This window comes from Mustela nigripes, chromosome 12 (genome assembly GCF_022355385.1).
Source record: "Mustela nigripes isolate SB6536 chromosome 12, MUSNIG.SB6536, whole genome shotgun sequence".
NCBI lineage: Eukaryota > Metazoa > Chordata > Mammalia > Carnivora > Mustelidae > Mustela > Mustela nigripes.
The window spans coordinates 94,881,267-94,902,172 of NC_081568.1; the positions used below are offsets into that span (position 1 = coordinate 94,881,267).

Genomic DNA, 20,906 nt, shown 5'->3' on the forward strand with positions numbered 1-20,906 from the left:
GGAGCAGGGTGTTTGCATCTTCACCGTGACTACCAGGGAAATCTCCCAGAGCTTCCAGAGCTGATCAGCTAATTTGCTACAAGCAAATGAACACCATCAATGAAACAAATTGACTGTGTGTTCTGCTCCCTTCCCGCTTGACTTGTCAAAGTTAAGTCGTGGCTCCAGCACGACAGTGGGCCACATGGGCTGCTGGAGTCGGCAGGGGTGCTCTCTCTCGACTTGAGAAGGTTGGTAGCCTGAACTCTTAAACTAACCTTGCTTCTAGGTCCCCAGAATGAGGAGACTTTCCTGTAGCAGCTGTTAGGAAGCTGCTGGCTTCCTAACAGAATAGCCCCCACTCTGCACACCGACGGATCCTGGCCAAGGCAGCCCCATCCACTTTTGTATCAGGTCCCTCCTGAGCCCACAACTCAGTGTAAAAAGGCCTTGGTCACTGCCATACTCAAGGCCAATCAATACCAAACCACGGTGGCTCGAACTGGTCTTCTAAGAATGGTGCCCCACCATCCTAGCCAGGGAAGAAAGGTAGATGACAGGTGAGGCCCAGTCTCCTCATATTTCCAGCCCTTCCTTTCTCTTTCCACACACACATGTAAATGACAACATCTCCAATGTTCCCTCAGGAAAGTTCAGGAAAGCTTCCTTTTCAGGCATCTGTTTTCCCAAACGCTGATATTTGAGATCATTAAACCAGCTAATTGTGTGATATTTCATTTCATCAGCAGAGTGGTACTCAGCCTGCCCTCGCTGGTCAGGTCAAGGTTCCCTAGAGCTCAGGGGAATAAGGTACCCATTCATCTCTGCCCCCTCTCTTGGCTTTGAAGGAAGGATGCCTGGGAGTCCAAGAGTTGGAAGTTACCTGAGGATGGGGAACAAGGTGTAAGTTCTTGGACACTTTGGGCTACTTCCAGAAAGTGAGGGGAAATGGACAGATACTTCTGAGTAAAACTGAGATAGCATATGCCCACTCATAGACCCCTAGGTGAACTGTGGCCTGGGAATTAGTTGGGAATCCCTACTTCCTAACATTCCTCAGGGTGGCAACGGGGTAATGACAGTGAGACACCCACCCTGGGTGCTAAATTTAAGGGAGCACCAAAGAACTCAGTAATGAAGATAATATTTTATGCAACATTAAATTAAAAAACTAATGCAAAATATCAAAATTTTGAACAAAGTCAGGTTTAGATTTTTCCTTTTGCCTCAGGCTCTAATATAGTTCAGCATGGGACTATTATTATGGATCCTGTTTTTTTAAATGTTTATATTTTATTTACCATGTATTTCTGTCATTAAAGTTTTTAAAATACTGCATTAAAATGTTTTTGTCTTGCTTACTGAATTTTTTGGTTTCCCCCTTAAGTTTTGCACCCAGGAGAACTTCTGAAAAACCTGGGCCTCCCATGCAGGACTGCACAAAAAAAAAAAAAAAAAAAAAAAAAAAAAAAAAAAAAACCCAAGGCTAACAGAGCATTTGCAGTAGAGGTCTATGGCATTTTGTCAGCATTTCCTGTCTTTCCTGCGGTTCTCAGGGATACAGAGGTAAAGAGAGCTTGCTCCCCAAGTTTCTACTTTGTTACTGTGATACACTCTTATGCCCTCATCTGAAGGGCTAATCAATTCCCATTGGATATGAACGTTAATCAATGTTATTTTGATAACCAATCAGATTTTCATAACTCTATGTTACCATCTCTAGCCTAAAATTAGTTACAGAACTTAAGACCATATAAATGTAACATCTAAGGGCAACAGGTTCCAGCTCTTGTCTACCAGGAAGACTACAGAAGATCAAGCTGTACATGAGAATGACCCTTTGTACCTTGTAAGGCTCAAGTCAAAACACTTTCCTCTTCACTGTCCTCTCTCCCTCTTGACATTCAACAGTCTTGTCCTCTCTTTTCCACTGGTATAACCATTGCTGACACCCCCACCCTCACTGGGACCTCAGTAAGCCAGCTTATTGTTCTGGAAGGCTAGCTTACAACTATGCTTTTTTCCACCAGTTTTCAATGTGAATGTGCTATATTGATTGCTGTCCCAGGTAAATAGAGTGTTGAGAGCTGGCCTGGCAACCGAAGCACTATTTATTTCATAGCTCCTGTGGGAAAGAAGCTTCTAAGGACCAGACATCCAAATGAGAAGATCATTTGGACCACAGCCCATGTGTAAGGTAGGATTTATAACATAAGAGCAAGTGCCCCAGATAGGTAGAAGGAGCTTCTGGGATTCTGAAGAGAGGGTGGCCAATGGAGCAAAACTCCTAGACGTTGGGAGCTGGGGGGCTAGTGGGGGTGATTTTTTTTTTTTTTTTTTTTTGGTAGCTATTTACACCCTAGCTGCTTTGTAGAAGGCTTAGAGACCCAAGGATTAAAGAGATCAGTGAGGTTGATTTTAGGTCAGATTCATTTCTCAGCCTCTTTTAAATTCGCTGTGTATCCCCTTTTCCATTTAAAATAAGCTTTGAGACTTTATCCTCAACACATTTTTCAAGTAAATATGCCTTACTGAGGATTCAGAGCCAAGCATGATGTCCAAGCTGTGGGAGACAGAGTTTGGGCTGCCAAACTCTGTCCACACTGCCTAGTTGGAGGAGTTGATTTCCTCTTAGAGTCATGGTAGGAGCTGCTTCAAGGAGTATCCACAACCAGAAGGGAGATGGCTTCCTGTGCATTCCTCTCCTGGCCTTTCCCTGCCAAGGGTCCTCCAACCACCTTCCATGTGAAGAAATGGCTCTGGGTCTCTCACAGCTGTTGTTGGGCCCCCTAGCCCTAGTCAGTTTAAGTTCCAGGAAGGTTCATTAGCTCTAGGACTCAGAGAAGCACAGTGAATCCCTGCCCAGCTACAGGAACCAGTCCGAGAAGTCTGCCAGGCTGAAAAGGAACAGACAACTCTTCCCTTTCTTCAGGCATTTTCATAAACATATTGACTTGACATCTCTAGAAGCGTTCAGCATTAAATGTGCTGGTATTTCCACCTCAGAAGGAATTTAACCGAAAAAATGAGCAGAAGGGCAATCAAGAATAAAAATACTACAAGAAAGAAAATGCCCATGGCCGTAATCCCACAAGACAGTTTGACATCAGACAGCTTAACTCCCTTTAAAGACGGAGGGTTTGCGCACTTGGTGTCCTCCGAGCCCTCAAATTTCTGTAGGTTTTCTTTGTACCATGTTATAAAATGAATATTCGAACAAGTGCAGTCCAGGGGATTGTGACTTAAATTAATGGTGCTCTGCTGGGACAAGGTGAGGAGGAGATGAGATGGGATGAAATGAATGTTATTGGCGGCCATATTGAGGTAGATTCCCTGAAGATGACTAAGAGCATCAATACTATTGCCCATCAGGTTGTTGTAGCTTAAGTCAACGTGACTCAATTTCCCAAGGCTCTGGAATGCTTGCTTGTCTATGGAGAGGAGGTCACAGGAGGATAAAATAAGAATCTCCAAGCTCCTCAAGGTCTGAAGTAGGTTGGTCTTTGAGATACTCCCATCTTGAAAGTGATTCCCCTGTAAATTTAGATGGCGGAGATCCACCAGACCTGTTAGAAGATGCTGATTGCTGGTATCCAGGAGACAGTGAGAAAGATTCAGAACCTGTAGGATATGGAGGTTTTGGAAAGGACTTTGTGGACCCTTAACATACCAGCGAGTAAATGCCAAATCTAGACCTTCTAGCTGAGGACATTCTTTGAACGCCTGACTCTGGAGTCCAAGAGGCTCATTGTAGCTCAGGTTTAGGTATTGTAAGTGGGACAGGTTTTTGAGTTGAATATTGCAGCAGTCAGAAGCCTCTATATCACTGTGGCTTAAATCAAGTTTCTGAAGATTTTCTAGTTTTTCCAAACAGCCGACACCGAGGTCAAGTTTCTTCTTGTTGCCTTTGATAGAGAGGTCTAGAAGGGATGGAAAACTGGCAGCACTGATTTGACACAATTGGTCAAATATGTTTACATTGAGAACTAATTTCTTGAGAGCCTTCATCCCCTTGATCCCAGAGGGGAGCTCATTTAAGTGATTTGCTGTCAGATCCAATTCCTGGAGTTGAGTGAAGCACCGAAATGTAGTAGATGAGATATCAGAGATATATTGCTTCTGCAGATTGATGCTTTCAACAGACATTTCACAAAGTCCATCAAACATGGCTGAAGTAAGGTCTTGGTCATCCGTGTCCTCATATGACCCCAGCCAGAGAGACTGAATAGAGGAGTTCTGTAGACCTTTTAATACAACAGACAAGTTAAGAGTCCCTCCAAAATTCAAACTTTGGAAGATTTTTGAATGGAAAGCTCCAGCCTCAATGCCTTTAATGTCATTGCCATTGAAATTAAGGCTTAGGTTGGTGGTCTTCTCCAGAGCATGCAAGTCTTCACTGGAGAGGTAGTGTATAGCATTATTCTGAAAATCCAGAACTTTCAGATTCTGGGTTGGGAAGTTTTCTGGGAACTTAATGGAGGAAATATGGTTGCTTCCAAGATACAAGCTTTCCAAGTTTTCCAGATTCTGACTTGGGATAAACTCGAGATTGGATATTCCTGTTTGGATTAGGAAAAGATGCTGCAGTGACATGGGCCCGTTAAGAGAGGTTTCTGCCATGAATATCAGAGGATTTCCAGTCAGCACAATTGTGTTCAATTGATGATGGTTTTGAAAAGTATCTTCATGTACCCAGTTAATCTGGCACCTTGAAAAGGTAATAGGATTTAACAATAATTAATTGGAAAAAAGAAAAACTCTGTCACAGTGACCTATATTAATAGAACCATCTTTTGTGTTTAGTAAAAACACTATATGTTGTTACTTAAAATAAAACATAAAAAACTTTCTTAAGTACCAACAGATCACCTGTGGAATTAATGGCTAGCCTCAATTCTGAAAACTTTGATGTAGAATTTTTTTCTGGATATCTTGCCCCTTTGGATTGAACTCTTTGAGGTTTGTGTTTGGACTCTAGGGAACAATTAATGGTTTGATTGTAGGCACAATCCAACTATTTACTATTTAAGTAATATACAGTATGTTATATATAACATGATATGTAGTATATGTATCTCATTCTAGGCAAATCACAACTTATCTCAACCTCTTTTGTTGTGTCTATAAAGTACAGAAATGGTGGGTACTTTGAGGAACAGTTGTTAGTCAAATGATACATATGAAAATGCTCCATAGAAATATGGAACAGTCGAGTTTTCATCCTGGTATTGCACCTGAAAATACTGGATTATGCATGTACACATAGGTGTAGGCATGTACGTGCATGCGCACGCGTGCGCACGCGCGCACACACACATACACACATAACTCCCCTGGAGATCAAGAAGGAAATTCCTTAGAATTCTAATTTCCTTAGAAAAAGTTGGAATCCCTAGGAACAAGTGAGCCCTGGAGCTAGCTTTGTCATATCTGCCAATGTCTGCCAGTTCTTGGTGGCTTAGAGCCTGAGTTGTGATAAGCCATATGCACCATGACAGGAGACAAAGGTTGGGGTCCAAGCAGGGTAGGAGGTCCTATCAAAAACCTGTAAACCACCAAGACCCTCAAAAAGGATTCTTTCGGTGGATGACCTTGAAAAAAAAAGTTCATAGAGTGTGATCTTGGGGATATGTGTTTTTCTTGGCCATAGCTCTGGATGGAACAACAATAATGAGAGAAGTCTCTTCTGAGATTCTCAAACTACAAGCTTCCACTCCTGAGGAGTGTGGCCTGAGTTGATGCTCTGTCTGTGAACCACCCAAAAGAAGCTCGTGTAGAAAATTGAGTTTCAAGCAACTCCAGGATGATAGTGACTTCAGGTAATTGGCAGAAGTAAACAGAAATTTCTTTGGGAGTAATATACCTACTTAATTAATTTTTAATATGGAAAATCTTCAAATTTACATAAAAGTCAAGATCATAGTACAATAAACTTTCATACATCTATCTCACAGTGGCAACGGTTCTTGAGATTTGGCCACATACACTTCTTTGCTTCTTCTGTTTCCATCTTCCTCCTGAATGATTTTAAATTAGATCCTAGATATCCTGTACATATTTTATTATGCATCTCCAAAAAATATAGGCTTATTTTCTATAGCCATAATGCCATTGTGTAATTCCAGGAAAGTATTTTAAACAATGATTTGCATCAAGTTTCAAATGATAAATAAGCTCAAAGTAACATTTTACTCAAGACATAAGGGAATTAGTTAGTCAAAGTCAGTTTTTAAAAAAAGTGCTCTAGAGAGGGGCCTGCGTGATGCAGTCGGTTAAGCATCAGACTCTTGGTTTCAGCTCAGGTTGTGATCTCAGGGTCATGGCATAGAGTCCCTGTGTCAGGCTCTGTGCTCAGCATGACTCTGCTTAAGATTCTTTCTTCCTCTCCTTCTGTCCCTCCTGCTCATGCTCTCTCTCTTAAGCAAATAAATACATCCTTTTAAAAAATGTTCTACAGAATCAGGTTAAAACAAACAGAATTTTACTGGAATTAAGAGGTACATCTGATAACATATATATATGATTTATAAAGAATATGTGATATATCTGATATATATTATCAGAATATATAATACATATATTTCTATCAAACATGTGTTTGATATGTTTAAAGGAAACAGTATAAACCAATAATATGATGAAGGAAAAACTTATTAAAACTGATGTGATACATTTATAAAATGAAGTCATTGAAATTTACTGAAGTAGGAAGTTAATGAAATTGAAAAACCAAGGACAGTTTACCCAAGTGATTAGACAAAGCTGAGGAGGATACTAATGGACTAAAAGTAGATGTGAGAAAATTACCTAGAATATAGTCTAAAACCCAAAGAGGTGGAAAACAAGAAGGGCATATTGACATATATGAAGGGTGGATGAGAAGATGCAGTATAAATCAAATCGGAGATCCAGAGAAGATGAAAGAGTGAATGGGAGCAGGCCAAGTTGCAAACAAATAACAGCCGGAATATTTTAGAATTGATGAAAGACACCCCTTGCAGATTCAAGAAGCCCAGTGATTTACTCAGTGTAACACTGATATTACAGAGTACTGACGGCAAAGAAAAACTACTGGAAACACCAAGAGAGGAGAGATTGCCTGCATGTATACGGTGATTACACAGACAGGTGACTATCTAGCAGCAACCAAGGGAGAACGGAACGGCAGCACCAACGGGCTGAGAAAAAAAACTACCAACTTGGAATCTTGTCAGGAGAAACTGTCTTTCAAGAATCAGAGTGAAATAAAGACATTTTTGGAAAAACAAAAACCGAGGGAGTTGACCACTAGCAGACTTTCACTAAAGAAATTGTTATGTACCTCAGGAAAAACGGGAAATTGTTCCAAGAGAAAGTCTGATAAGTGAGATGGAAGAGTAAGCAAAGAAAAAAAAAAAAAACAGAAAACATGTTGATAGAGCTATTAAAAAGCAAAACAAAACAAAACAAAACAAACAAACAAAAAAACCCCCCAAACCCAGTGGCTATTTAAAGTAATAAAAAATAGTGTCTGACTGGTGGCCCTATGAGAGGCAAGGGCGGACAGAGCTAAGGAGAGGGTGTTTAGAAAGTACGAGGTCCTATCCGTATCACCATTTGAGAATAACAGAAGAGGAAACCTAGAGGGTTCTAGCTGGACAAGCTATCCTGGCCCCATGCATTCCTTAGAAATGTGGTCAAACTCATTTCATCTAAAAGTGAGAACTGGTAAGGTAGAGGGAAAGTAAATATCTCAAGGGCACAAAGGGTAGGTAGTAGAACGATCTCTGTCCCTGTCTGAAAAGGCAAGGCTTTGTCTCAGTGACATACTGCAAGGCAGCTGGTGGAATCTTGGCTGTGGAGGTGGCTTGGGGTTCTCTGGGGGAATCTGGACTGTGAGTCAGGAGAGAAGAGTCCTAGTTCCCTTACTCTGTGACCCTAAGCAAACTCACAGAGTCTCCCTGAGCCTCCATTTCCTCATTGAACATGGGTTAAATAATATTCAGCATTAAAGTTACAAAGTTGAAATAAAGTTATAAAGTTGAAATAGGCTTGGGGATGTGAAGGCTCTGCCACTCTGGAGACGCTCAGGCTGAGACACCAAAGAAAGAGAGCTGCTGAAGCAGTGTAGACCCCATCTACATGGAAAGCCCTTTCCCATCTTACACACACACACATACACAAACACACACAGGCATGAACACGCGCACCCGTGCATGCTGTATTTCCCTTCTGGTTTCTTCCCTTTTTTTCTTGTGATACTTCTGCCCACTGGTTCACAAACCTGATTCAGCATTTGGAATCCTGATTTTGCTTCTAAAATTAAATAATGGAACTCTTTTCTCAATCTAGAGGGGGGAAAAGTTAGTAGTTTATGTGTCTCTCCTATAAATTTTTCTTAAAATGTCATCACCCAATATAAACTATGGTATCTGATATAATACAAGATTTGTTTTCTAGTTTTTTTTTTTAATCAGTATTCCTTAGAACTTCTTAACACTGCTGATGCAATCTAGTTTTGAAAATAAGCCACTTTTCTCTCTATTGACTGGGTTTTTAAAAATATTACATTTCACCTGCATAAAAACATTTCATGGGAAAGAGTAAACCTGAAGGATAGATAGAGTGTCCCTGCGCTCCCAAAAGAAGATCCTGGAAACAATTTGAATGCAAGTTGTGTTATTACATAAGTAAAATATCAGCTACAGACGAGGAACTCAGATACATACCTGGTTAAGTCCAAGAAGATCAGATCTACAAGTCTGCTGAAAGTTGTATTTTCAAGTGTAGGTAGGAAATTAAAGCCAAATTCCAAAAATTCTGTTGTATTTGGTAGAGTGTCAGGAACTCCCGTGAGACCTAAATTTTCACAGTTATATGTGCTGTTGGCTTCTTTCTGATGAGAGAAACAATGTAAATTCCTAACAGAGTTGGTAATTTGATCGACTAGCAAAATTACATTTATCCTTTGAACAGCAATCTCTCTTCTAGTGATCTTGACCAAATAAATATCTGCAAAGACACAAAGTGGCTCATGCAAAAGATTATTTGCTATAGTCATTTTTGTAATTTTTGTGATACCAAAAGATAGGCAATAACCAACTTATTCATCAATACAGGACTTGTTAAATGAAATACAGTACATTCACAAGATGGAACCTTCTGCAGATGAAGACAGGATGAGGAAAACCCCCACATGCTGACATGGAGTGATATCCAGGTATGCTGTCAGGTGTAAAAAGCCAGGTACAGAATGCTCCTACATGGTACGTAGTACATGTATATGGTATGTAGAATGTTGCATATTTTATGCTACCTTTTCTGATTCAAATAAAGCATTAGGAAAAGAGATTTTATGGACTATCAAGAAAAACTTGAGGATAGCATATTAGAAGATCTTAAGGAATTGTGAGTTTTGTTGATTATAAGTGCAATGTTCGTATTCTTTAGAGAAGCCTTTTGAAGTATTTCTGGGTAAAATGACTTCATGTTGGGGATTTCCTTTAGAATACTCAGGGAAAAAAGGAAGGGAGGAATGGTTAGGTGAAATCAATAGGCAAAATAATGATGATTGTTGAATATAGATATATACTCACAGACATTCTTTATAACTAACGACTTCTGTATCTGCTCAGAAATTTTCATAATATTTAAGGAGGGCACGTGGTGTGATGAGCACTGGGTGTTATATGCAACTAATGAATCACTGAACACTACATCAGAATTTTTTTTTTCTTAAGACACAATGTAAACAAACTAGCAGGGTGGCATAGCCCGTAGGTCATGAGACTATGCAACTTTGAAGCATGACTCATTTCTGGATCTTTGGAACCACAAGCTACTGATACCAGACCCCAGCACTGGGGAACAGCCATGCATTTAAGTTCAGATGATTGCCTCATCCTAGGTTCCATGGGAGCCAAGTATTTTGAATTCTGCCCTTGATTCCTGGGAGAAAGAGACAAATGACAAGAATTTCAGCTTATAAGAGAATTTAAAAAAAACAAGCACATTTTGGAAAATGTCCTAAGCTGCATACACACACCCATCCTCTCCCCTTTGGTTTTCATATTCACACTCCTGTGCGATCACAGTTACTATATGAATGGTGGCTCGGAGCGCCCCGTGCTCTGCAATCACTCAAGCAGTGTTAAATCTGTTGCAGTCTATCATATATTTTTTAAAGATTTTATTTTTAAGTAGTCTCTATAGCTACAGTGGGACTCAAACTCACAACCCCAAGGTCAAGAGTCGCAGGCTTTACCGACTGAGCAAGCCTGGTGCTCTGGTCTGTTGTATTTTTTAAGGCAGGAAGCACACGCACACACACACACATGCGCACCCACACACACACACACACTCACTCTTCTCATCCTCTTTTTTGTTGATAGTAAATTGCAGATATCATGTCCCTTTACCCCTCAATTTCCTGAGAACAAGGACATCTCTGGGGCACCTGGGTGGCTCAGTGGGTTAAAGTCTCTGCCTTCAGCTCAGGTCATGATTCCAGAGCCCTGGAATCGAGTCCTGCATCAGGCTCTCTGCTCAGCAGGGAGCCTGCTTCTCTCTCTCTCTCTCTCTGCCTGCCTCTGTCTACTTGTGCTCTCTGTCAAATAAAGAAATAAAATCTTTAGGAAAACAAAACAAAAAACAAGGACATCTCTTCTGTAATCACGGTGCCATTACCAAATTCAGACTACTGAACGTTGATACGATATTATTGTCCAACATAGAGTTTGTATTCACATTTTGGCAATTGTCCTAATATAGTCCTTCATAGTAATTTTGTTTTACTAATCCAAGTTCACACATTGCATTTAGTTTTCATGGCTTTTTAGGCTCCTTTCGTCTGAGAAAATTCCTTAGCCTTTTGTTGTCTCTCATAGCATTGAGATATATATTTTTATTTTATTTTTATTTCATCTTATTTTATTTATAACTAACACAGCCTCGTATCTTACAGAATGTAAGCTTGGGGTCGTAGCTCGCTCGGCCCGCCCGCCCGCGCCCACCATGGCCACCATTCAGCAGCTGGTAGGAAGATGGCGCTTAGTGGAGAGCAAAGGCTTTGACGAATACATGAAGGAAGTAGGAGTGGGAATGGCTCTGTGAAAAGTGGGTGCAATGGCCAAACCAGATTGTATCATCTCTTCTGATGGCAGAAACCTCACCATAAAAACTGAGAGCACTTTGAAAACAACCCAGTTTTCATGTAACGTGGGAGAGAAGTTTGAAGAAACTACAGCTGATGGCAGAAAAACTGACGGTCTGCAACTTCACAGACGGCGGCGCATTGGTTCAACATCAGGAATGGGATGGGAAGGAAAGCACAATCACAAGAAAATTGGAAAATGGGAAATTAGTGGTGGAATGCGTCATGAACAATGTCACCTGTACTCGGGTCTATGAAAAAGTAGAGTAAAAATTCCATCATCATTTTGGATAGGAATTAGCTGTGAGGATGAACAAGCCCAGTTCAATGAGCAAATCTCCATACTGCTTTTTCTTTTTCCATTACTGTGTTCAGTTATCTTTATCACAAACATTTTACATGCAACTATTTCGAAGTGTTGATTTAATTAGGATCATCCCTTTGGTTAGCAAATAAATGGGGTCGCTTGGGGTCGTATCTTGCCTCCTGATTTGATTCGGGTTATACATTTTTGGTAGAAATACTATGTGAATGAAGTTGTGTCTTTTTCGCTGTCAGGATCCATGTGGAAACTTTGTGAGAGTGTGATTAGCAGAGCGCAGGATTCCGGGACTGTAGAAGGTCAATGCAAGAGAGAGGGAAGGAGCAGGAGGCAGAAAGGGAATACGGTGGGGCCATGGCCCTTCTGCCCCTGGGTGGGGCTGGCTGCCAGGGACACGCGCTCAGTGCTTCTCCAGGCAGACACCTCATTGCTCGTGCAGCCCCTGTGGTTCCTCTGAGTTCCATGTGAGCACTTCTTATGAAACCAGCTCTCCTTCTCTAGCCCTCAGTGCGAGGTCACTGTGGCAAATGACCTCCTCACTCCTGCTTTGGCTGGTTCCGTAGCAGATGGGTAGCTTGTTGCTGGGAATTCCTGCCGCCGGCAGGGCTGTGCAAGGCTATGGGGCCTACACAGCTGCTGTCCCAGGCCTCCCCCACTGCCCAGACGTGAGGCATTTACTCAGGACCCCATGTGCACTGGGACCTGCACCACCCACTCCGTCTCTAGCGTCCTGCCGGAGCTGTGCCTTTTCCACAGATCAGGACTTCCAAGGGCTGCATCGGTGTTTGCCCTCCCTTTCCCGCCCAGGTATTCATTTGCATTTTTTCAATCAAGATCTTATTTTGCCGCCTTCTGCTGTAGCTCTAACTTCCTGCTATCCCACTGTATTTTCTCTTGTCGAAAGTGTTGAAATATTCTAATGTTGAACCCTTTGAGTTTCCCCAGGTGCCAACTCCCACCTTTCCAACGAATGTCTTGTCTGCATTCGGCACACACAGTGGCCAGCTTCCCCCTGCGCGAGGAGTCTGGGATGCCGAACACTGACCTTCCCTCCATTTTTCACTCTTTTCTACCCAGAGATAGCGTTATGACTGTATCAAATCCCAGGGTAACAGCTGCCCTCTAAAAATAAAACAAAATATTCCCAGAAGGGCAGAGTCCTAAAGCTTGGTGGTCTACCTGACACCTCCAGGCAAAGGGCATCCCAATTATATGCAGTTCATTTTCTATTTGTCTGGCGGACAAATTCCGGCTCTCAACCACTTAACTGTGTTCTCTGAGCCTTCTTTTTCCCCAGCTAGAGATGGGGGATAACCTTGTTTGCGGGTCCTAAGGATTAATGAGATAATGTAGGCTGAGCACTCATAAGAGGAGTTCCTTTCACTGGATCATCACAACATCATGTTATTGACAACTCTTCAGAAGCCTTTGTATGTACGAACTTGTGAACTTGGAGTTCTCCTAAAAAGAAGTTCTACTGGGGCGCCTGGGTGGCTCAGTGGGTTAAGCCGCTGCCTTCGGCTCAGGTCATGATCTCAGGGTCCTGGGATCGAGTCCCGCATCGGGCTCTCTGCTCAGCAGGGAGCCTGCTTCCCTTCCTCTCTCTCTGCCTGCCTCTCTGCCTACTTGTGATCTCTCTCTCTGTCAAATAAATAAATAAATCTTTAAAAAAAAAAAAAAGAAAGAAAGAAGTTCTACTAAGCACTCTCCACCCCTCCCTAGGATGGAAGGACTGCCTTCTACCGTAGTTTTGAGGGGACAGGGTAGCCAAGATGAGTTCATTTGAAATGAAGAGGTGTGTCTACACTTCAAAGTAATTATTCAAGAGTTCATCTAAAGTGTTATCAGAATTCAGATCACAGGACACTTATTCTAGTTATGCTTTGCACATTTGTCAGCCTCCAAATACCTGGTAATGGCTCTAATTTTGTTACTTATGATGTAAGCACACACACACACACACACACACAGAGAACATGTAGAATATAACAATGGAAGATTCCACATGAAGTGTTTATGGATGTTCATTATATTTTTAGAACTTATCTAGGTTTGAAATATTGAAATAAAATATTTGAAATATTTTAATTCAGTGTGGACCATAGATGTAAAAAGGAAACCAAGCAACAGCAATAAATACCAGGCATACTTCTAGAAAACATAGGATATATCTTTATGGCCTTGGGGTAGGCAGAAATTTCTTAAACAGGACAGAAATGCACTGAAAATAAAGGAACAATAATAAATTAACCTACATTAAAATTTAGAACTTCTGTTTATCAGAAGATATCACTAGGAAAGTGGAAAGGCAAGCCATGGAGTGGGAGAGGATATTTGCAATCTAATGAAGGACTTATATCCACAATACTTAAAGTGCCCTAACAAATCAATTTGAGAAAGACCAATAATCCAAGGGAAAATGGGCAAAAGACTAGAAGAAGCACTTCCCCCTCTCTCTCTCACCCCCCCCCCCACACATACACTCACACTTAAGGATATGTCAATGGCCAATGAAGTTGAAAATGTACTGACTTTAATCATCAGGAAAATAAAAATTAAATCCTAGTAAATACACTACTCACCATCCTTCAGAATGGCAAACATTCTTAAACAATAGTGAGGCTCCTGGGATACATTGCAATCCGAGCTCATACACATTGCCCGTGAGTATATCTGGGTACCAGCCCTTTGGAAAACCTTTTGGCAATATCTACTGAAATTAAATACATGTATCCCCTATGACCAAATACATCCCCACCCAGGTATACACCTAATCAAGATTTGCACATCTGTTTTCTAGAGACATAGATATAAATGTCCAAGGCAGCAGCATTTACAATAGCCAAGAAATCGAAAACAAGGCAAATGGCCATTAATAGCTGAATGAATAAATAAATAGTGGTTCTCTAATACAAGAGAATACCACAATACACTAATACAAAATATACAGTCTGTGATTAAAAAACCAAATGATTGCTCTATGCAGCATCTTTGGTAGATGTCACATGTTTAATGCTGAGCAAAAGAAGCCAGGCACCAAAGAGTACAGACCAGGTGGTCTCCTGTATATGAAATTCACGAAAATCATTTTTTGGTCATAGAAGTTAGAGTACTGGATGCCCCTGGGGGCTGGTGATTGGAAAGAGTCATGAAGGGGCTTCTGAGAATGTGTGTTTCTTGATCTATGTGTTGGTCACATGGATGTGCTCTCTTGGGTGAAAACTCAGGGAGCTGTACACTTAGGACTGGGGGACCTTCTGCATGTATGTTCTACTTCAATAAGAGATTTATTAAACTCAAAGCAAAACGAAAGCCTTGTTTTCAGATTAGGGCCTGATGAGCTAATGGCCGCCACAGGAGCACATATACAGGACGTGGTTAATTCTGCTTAAACTGGAGAGGAGAACACAAGAGGAAAGTAAGGTGAGGGGGAGGGCAGGGCAAATTGGGTGACCTGTGTGTAATTGGCCTTCCAACTTGAATGATGGGGAGGTAGCCTTCTGGGGTTGATAAAAACCTCTTCCTTGACGCCTTCTTTTGTGGACTGATTTGTGTTGCCCCCACATTCAGTTGTCTTAACCCAAGTACCTCAGAATGTGACTTTGTTTGGAAAGAGAGTCTTTAAAGAAGTAATTTAGTTAAAATGAAATCCTTAGGATAGGTCCTAATATAGTATGACTTGCATCCTTAGGAGAAGAATACAGTAGGACACGGATACGTCAAAGGCCAGACGATGTGGAGACACAGGGAGAAGGTGGCTATCTACAGGCTCATGAGAGAGGTCTCCGAAGAAAGTAATTCTTCCAGCACCTGGATCTTAGACTTCTGGTTTCCAGAATCATGAGAAGTTTCTCAGCAGGAGAGAGGTTGAAGCACTTTAGAAGTTGACAAGAGACAGATCCTTCTCCTTTATGTCTCTCACCGCCTTCTCCAAGAACTTCCCACAAGTTGGTAAATATTGTTATGGGGCAAAACAGAAGATACAATCTGGCTCTATTCTCCAGTATTACTCCTGTGGGTTAACAAAACAGATGGAGGGCTGTCCGATGCGAGGAGAAAGACTCGTTCAGAGTGATCTTTCTGTGCTCGAAAACCTGGCACAGGCCATCTTCACTAATCTCCAGGACACCAGAAAGCAGTTTGTGGCAGTGACCGTATGCTAGGAGGTGGAAAAACAGCACCTCCAAGCTGGACGCATGTTTGGAGGGCTGCCCTTTGCCCTGAGCCCCTGTTGGTATCTTATGCCCCAGTTAGGATCCTTTTGAGGGAAATGTTTGCAGGAGGAAAACCCTCACTTCTTCCAGTGAAGAAGCTTCCAGATCATCCCCTTGCGGAGCTCTATGTCTCCTTCACTCTAAAGAAAAACCACCACCCGCCATGTCACCCCCCCCCTTTTTAAAAAAAGATTTTATTTATTTATTTGACAGACAGAAATCACAAGTAGGCAGAGAGGCAAGCAGAGAGAGCAGGGGAAGCAGGCTGCCTGCCGAATAGAGAGCCCGATATGGAGCTCGGTCTTAGGACCCCGAGACCATGACCTGAGCCAAAGGCAGCGGCTTAATCCACTGAACCACCCAGGCGCCTCCCGTGTCACCCTTTTAAAGACAGTCGATATTGAGAGACTAAGGCTCAGATAGGACTGTCAAATCTCACAATTTCCAGGTAGTTTAATCTAGATAAAGACACACAGTTCAGACTCACCTCAGTGCACATCTGATTCAAGGAGGTGATGGCTTTACAGCTCATAGAAAACACCACCGCCAGTAAGAAGCAGCTGGCATGGGGAGCCATCATTGGAATGAGGCCACCCCAGCTTGGTGGGCTTATCCAGTGCCTGGAGCGGAGAAATGGTATCCAAGTATAGTGGCCTCAGTATTTCGGCAGGCAGAGAGATGCTCAGAAGGGTGATATGGGAATAAGAAATGCTGTTGATTGCTCAGTTTTTGCTAGGTCTGTGCTAAAAAAAAAAAAAAAAAAAAAAAGAAAGAAAAAGAGGAAGTTCCTTTTGCATACCACCAATCCTTGCCAAAAATAGCTGAGAACCCAGCCCCAGAATGGTCCAGGGCATTTCCTGGCAAGCATGAATCAGTTGAACACCCCTCTGGTGCATGTCACCCGGACTCTCAGTGTGATGGTTTTTATTGAGTTAGGCCAGCTTCAACAGTTTGGCTACCTCCAACAGCTTCTGGTCCCTTTCCACAAGAGAGGCCATAGAAGCAGGAAGCTGGCCTCACAAAGGAAGCCGTTTCATTAGCTGTCCTAGGTGAGCGCCATGTAGAGGCGCTGTGGCATGCTGGTGGTGGTGGTGGGGGGTGGTGCAGAGGGAAGGACCAGGTTCTGAGGCGGGGCCTGCTGGAGGTAGGCACTGGAGCAGGAGGGGACAAGGCCCCTCTCCACGACTGCCTAGGCCTCCTGGTTGCTCCTGCCTCTGGTCTCGGTACGGGAGGATGACACATCCATCCTTTGACCCTGTGGTTCAGGCTGAATACAGCAGCTCAGGGGGAATGGAATCCCCCTTTTTCCCCCTTTCAATCTGGGGAAGTAGGGAACCCTGCTGTATATGGGGCAGTCCGGGGGGGAGGGCAGGATTAAGGATGTCAGCCTTGGTTCTACCTCTTCTTAGAAATAGCTTCAAGCAGGATTGCAGTTGTCCTCATCATGACACAAGATGGGGGAATGATTAAAGAAAGTCAAAGTTCAGCCATTCCTCACTGGGCTGAACTGAGCTCCCTCCAGACATCAGAGGCGCTGCTTGGCGTTATGGTTCCCCCAGTCCATTTCCCAGAGCCCGGTTCTTTACTGCAGAGCTCAGAATGACTTGAGAGGCTGCTTCCATTACTTCATCACAACTGTTCATTAAGAATCACCAGAGCTGCTATTTATTGAGCCCCTGTTCTATGTCAGCCTCCAGGCAGGGTGCTGTTTTGTTTGCGTTTATATCTTTATCCCATGTCCTACCATAGAGGTGCTGTTGTTTCTCCCTCTTTATAGATGTAAAAACCCATGCTTGGAGAAATTACATGACCTCTCCAAGGCCGCATAACTAGGAAATGGAGGACGATGGCTTGAGACCCACGGTCTCACGATGGAGACTGTGCTCTTACATACTGTAATTTAAGGAAGAATTTTGCCTCCTGAAAGAGTGAAGAATGGTTGGGATGAAGACAGTGCTTCATCTGGAAATGTCGGAAATGTCAGACCAGACAAGAAAAAGCAGAGGGGGTTGGAGAAACTGTGGCCTAGGCACCGTGCGAGGGCTACTACAAATATTTAGGCTTTTCTCATCTCGCCCCTCAAATGCCATTCTCATCGACAGAAGAGGCTCCGAAGGTGCTTTTGGTAAGACACAGTGCAGGCAAACTGGATGACAGCCCACCTCGCCTTAAAGGCATGTATCTCGGTGCATGGCAAGAGCTCTGGTTTTGAAGGAGCATAGTTTTGGGCCTCAAGTCTGCTGATGACCAACCAAGTGAACTTGGGCAAGTCATGTCACTTGTCTGTATCTATTTCCTATCTAAAAAATAGAACAGGAATTCCAATTCCTGTTCTGCCCTCACAGGGTAATTATGAGGATCAAATGGGATCATAGCTGTGAAAATGCTTTCTTAAACTTTAACTCCTATGTAAATACAAGGGATGTATTACTCCTCTGATTAACCAATTCCAATGTCATGGAAATATCACTATCAGAAAGTTGTCTCCTGCCCAGAGACGTGGAAAAGGTGTATTGCTTTTCTTTTTAAAGAAAGGTTTGATGGCTCAGTTAAGGCCATAGGATTTTGTCATTTTCTGAGGCCATGCTATTTGCATATGATTTGCATACGTTTGCATAATGGATTCAAAAGACTCACTGCAAGTGTATAAGAGTAAAAGAAAATAAATGAATATGAGTGACCTTCTGCCACAGCATTCAAATCAAATATTCAGGGCATAATGCCCTGAAATATGAAATAGATTAAAATTTAAACTATTGCAAACAGATGGGAAGATAGGTTTTAGAGTTCAAAAGAAGAATAAACCCTTATTTGGTACCAGGTTGTAAAGAATCACAGGCTCTTAAAGGTCACCCCATCCAAATGATTTTCATGCCTGAATTCTTCCCTCCACACCCCTTGCCCCACCCCTTTCCATAGACAAAACATAGACACTACATTACCTCCCAGTCTATTCTGAAATTCTTCAGGTGACAGAAAATTTACTGTCCCCCAACAAATTGTCTTGGCAAATTTTGACTGTTTAAAACCTAAACCACCAAAGCACTGAAGTCTTCCCTCTGACTTCCCTCCAATGCTCCTCCATTCCTCAGGCCAACAGAGTAAGTTCAAGCCTTTATTGCTGGTCCTTTGCTGCTTGACAGTAGTTAAGATGTCTCTGAATCACAACCTTCCCAGGTTTAAAAAATCTCTAGTTCCTCCAACCCAACCATAGCTACATGCATCTGAATCCCTTACGGTCTATCTGAATGTTTTCCAAATCTTCTAAGGAAAGCAATGACTTGAATTCTTGTTCTAGCTTTGCCATCAACTCGTGCGTCACTGGAACGTCCTTCTGTATCTTAATGTCCCCATCTGTCAAATGATGGAGTTGGACTAGCTTATCTGTAAGGCACTTCTGCATCTAAAAATCCAATTTGTCTATTTCAAAACAGTGGTTTCCATTTTACTTATATAACTGATTGGCTTGAGCCAGTAAAATAGTCTCCTACTTGCTGTTTGTTGACAATGACTCTTTCTTATTCCAGGTGAGCTTGCCCCTTCTTAGCAAAGAGAAAACAGAGAGAGGTTTGCCTGGAGTGGTGGACATCATGGCTGCTATGATTCCAACCGATTCACAGAGCCATTATGGGATAGAACTGCTGTCCCTTATTTTAAGAGCCAGTTCTTATAGAGATATGGAAAGGGAAAGGAGAAGTTAAGAAAAGACATTAGAAACTCATTTATTTCTAAAGACAAGTAACCAGGGAAATTATTGTTCTTTTATTCCCCCATGTTCCCATGCGTTCATCCATTGGGTCAGCAGCCACTCCATGGGTGACTTTCCAGAACCGTCCACTTTCATGTCTGGGAGACCCATGACCTCACTTTCTCGTTTTTCCATTTGATGATAGTCCGCGGAGTGACTTGGGATCCTAGGATAACTTGTTTGCTTCTTTAAGCCCTTTCTTAGCTAAAACCCAAAGGCTAATATGCCTTTTTTCAGGGATTTGCAAACCCAAATATGCTTCTGTCTTCCACCTTTAGCAAAGAACTAGACATTTAATTTCCATGTACAGCTCATGGGCACCAGGTGGTGTACAACTGTCCTGTCTTTCTTTCTTTTTTTTTTTCTCTTGTACATTTAGTTTTTGTTCTGCTTTTGGGTCGTGCCTGACCTTCCCCCTGTTTCCTCTCCCACCCCCAGATGCTAATCAACTTGCATCTAAAATTCTACTTCAACTTGAATATTCTAATGCTTCTTATGATCAATTTAATGTCTTATCATTATATTTCTCCATATTCGTTTATGTTACTAAACCATTAAGGTTTACAGCAATGAAGCTCAGAGGTGAAGACCTCCTAAAATCCTCCCCACCACTCTCTTGGGGGTTCCTGGCGTTCTGCCTTGTGGGCACATTAGAACAGAGCCTTCAGGTCTAGACATGCTCTATGCCTTCGCCTTTCGATTGGTGGCTCTTGTGATATCCCCAGGCTAAACAGAGCCCCTTCACCACCTGGAGGGGAGACATGGCTCTTCTTACCACGTGCTCACGTTCAAGGTCATTTGTGCTGATGGCTTTGCCACGCTGCCCTTGATTCTCTTGCTCCAGAACTGCCTGTTTCTCTGCTCCATGTTTGATGGTTCTGTTATCACCATCTTAACCAAGTAGGCACCATATCCTCACATGGCCTGTGGACCCAAGTTCTTGGGACATCCCTTCTCCTCCACAAAATTACCCCAGGCCTTTTCACATCTCAGAGCCCAGGCCTCCTTGGCCTTAGTATTCAGAGAAAGGGGGAGTTCTTCTTGCCTAATCCAGGGACAGTTTGCATTTCCTGCCCCAGGATTTACCCCTCTGTGAGATGACTCATAGCAAAAATAGCCACTCCCTGGACTTATAACCACTTAAACTGGATTTAAAAATTATAGCATTTGAAGCTTATAGCCATTTAAAAAAGGATATTTTAAAAAGGACGTTTCCCCAAATCAAGGCTTCATTATTATCTGTGGACACCTGGTTACACATATATGGTTCTGGAAATATGTGTAACATGTAGGAATATTTATCAAGTTTTAACTTCCAATTAACCATAAGGTCAGTGCCATTTACTAACTTTTTTTTTTCATCTGGTATATTTTATAAGGGCATAAATGTTAAAGGTGTCCTTGGGGTTTTTCTCTCAAGCTTTAAATGAATATATTAACAGGCACTGGGATACAGGGACTAGAGAATAGTACTGGGAATTGGGATTCTGAGATAAACCCTTAACTCTGAAA

General features: G+C 42.3%; 1 protein-coding gene and 1 pseudogene across 1 annotated transcript; one reads left to right on the forward strand and one right to left on the reverse strand.

The window, feature by feature from the left end:
- Positions 1 to 1,465: 1,465 nt before the first annotated feature.
- CD180 (CD180 molecule) lies at positions 1,466 to 16,366 on the reverse strand. Its single transcript, XM_059417999.1, has 3 exons — positions 16,134 to 16,366; positions 8,688 to 8,854; positions 1,466 to 4,687 (listed from the first exon to the last, which is right to left on the reverse strand). Exons 1-3 carry the CDS (start codon positions 16,224 to 16,226, stop codon positions 2,959 to 2,961), a joined length of 1,989 nt encoding a protein of 662 aa, XP_059273982.1. The 5' UTR covers positions 16,227 to 16,366; the 3' UTR covers positions 1,466 to 2,958.
- Positions 10,947 to 12,778, forward strand: LOC132027932 (fatty acid-binding protein 5-like; annotated as a pseudogene).
- Positions 16,367 to 20,906: the final 4,540 nt, after the last annotated feature.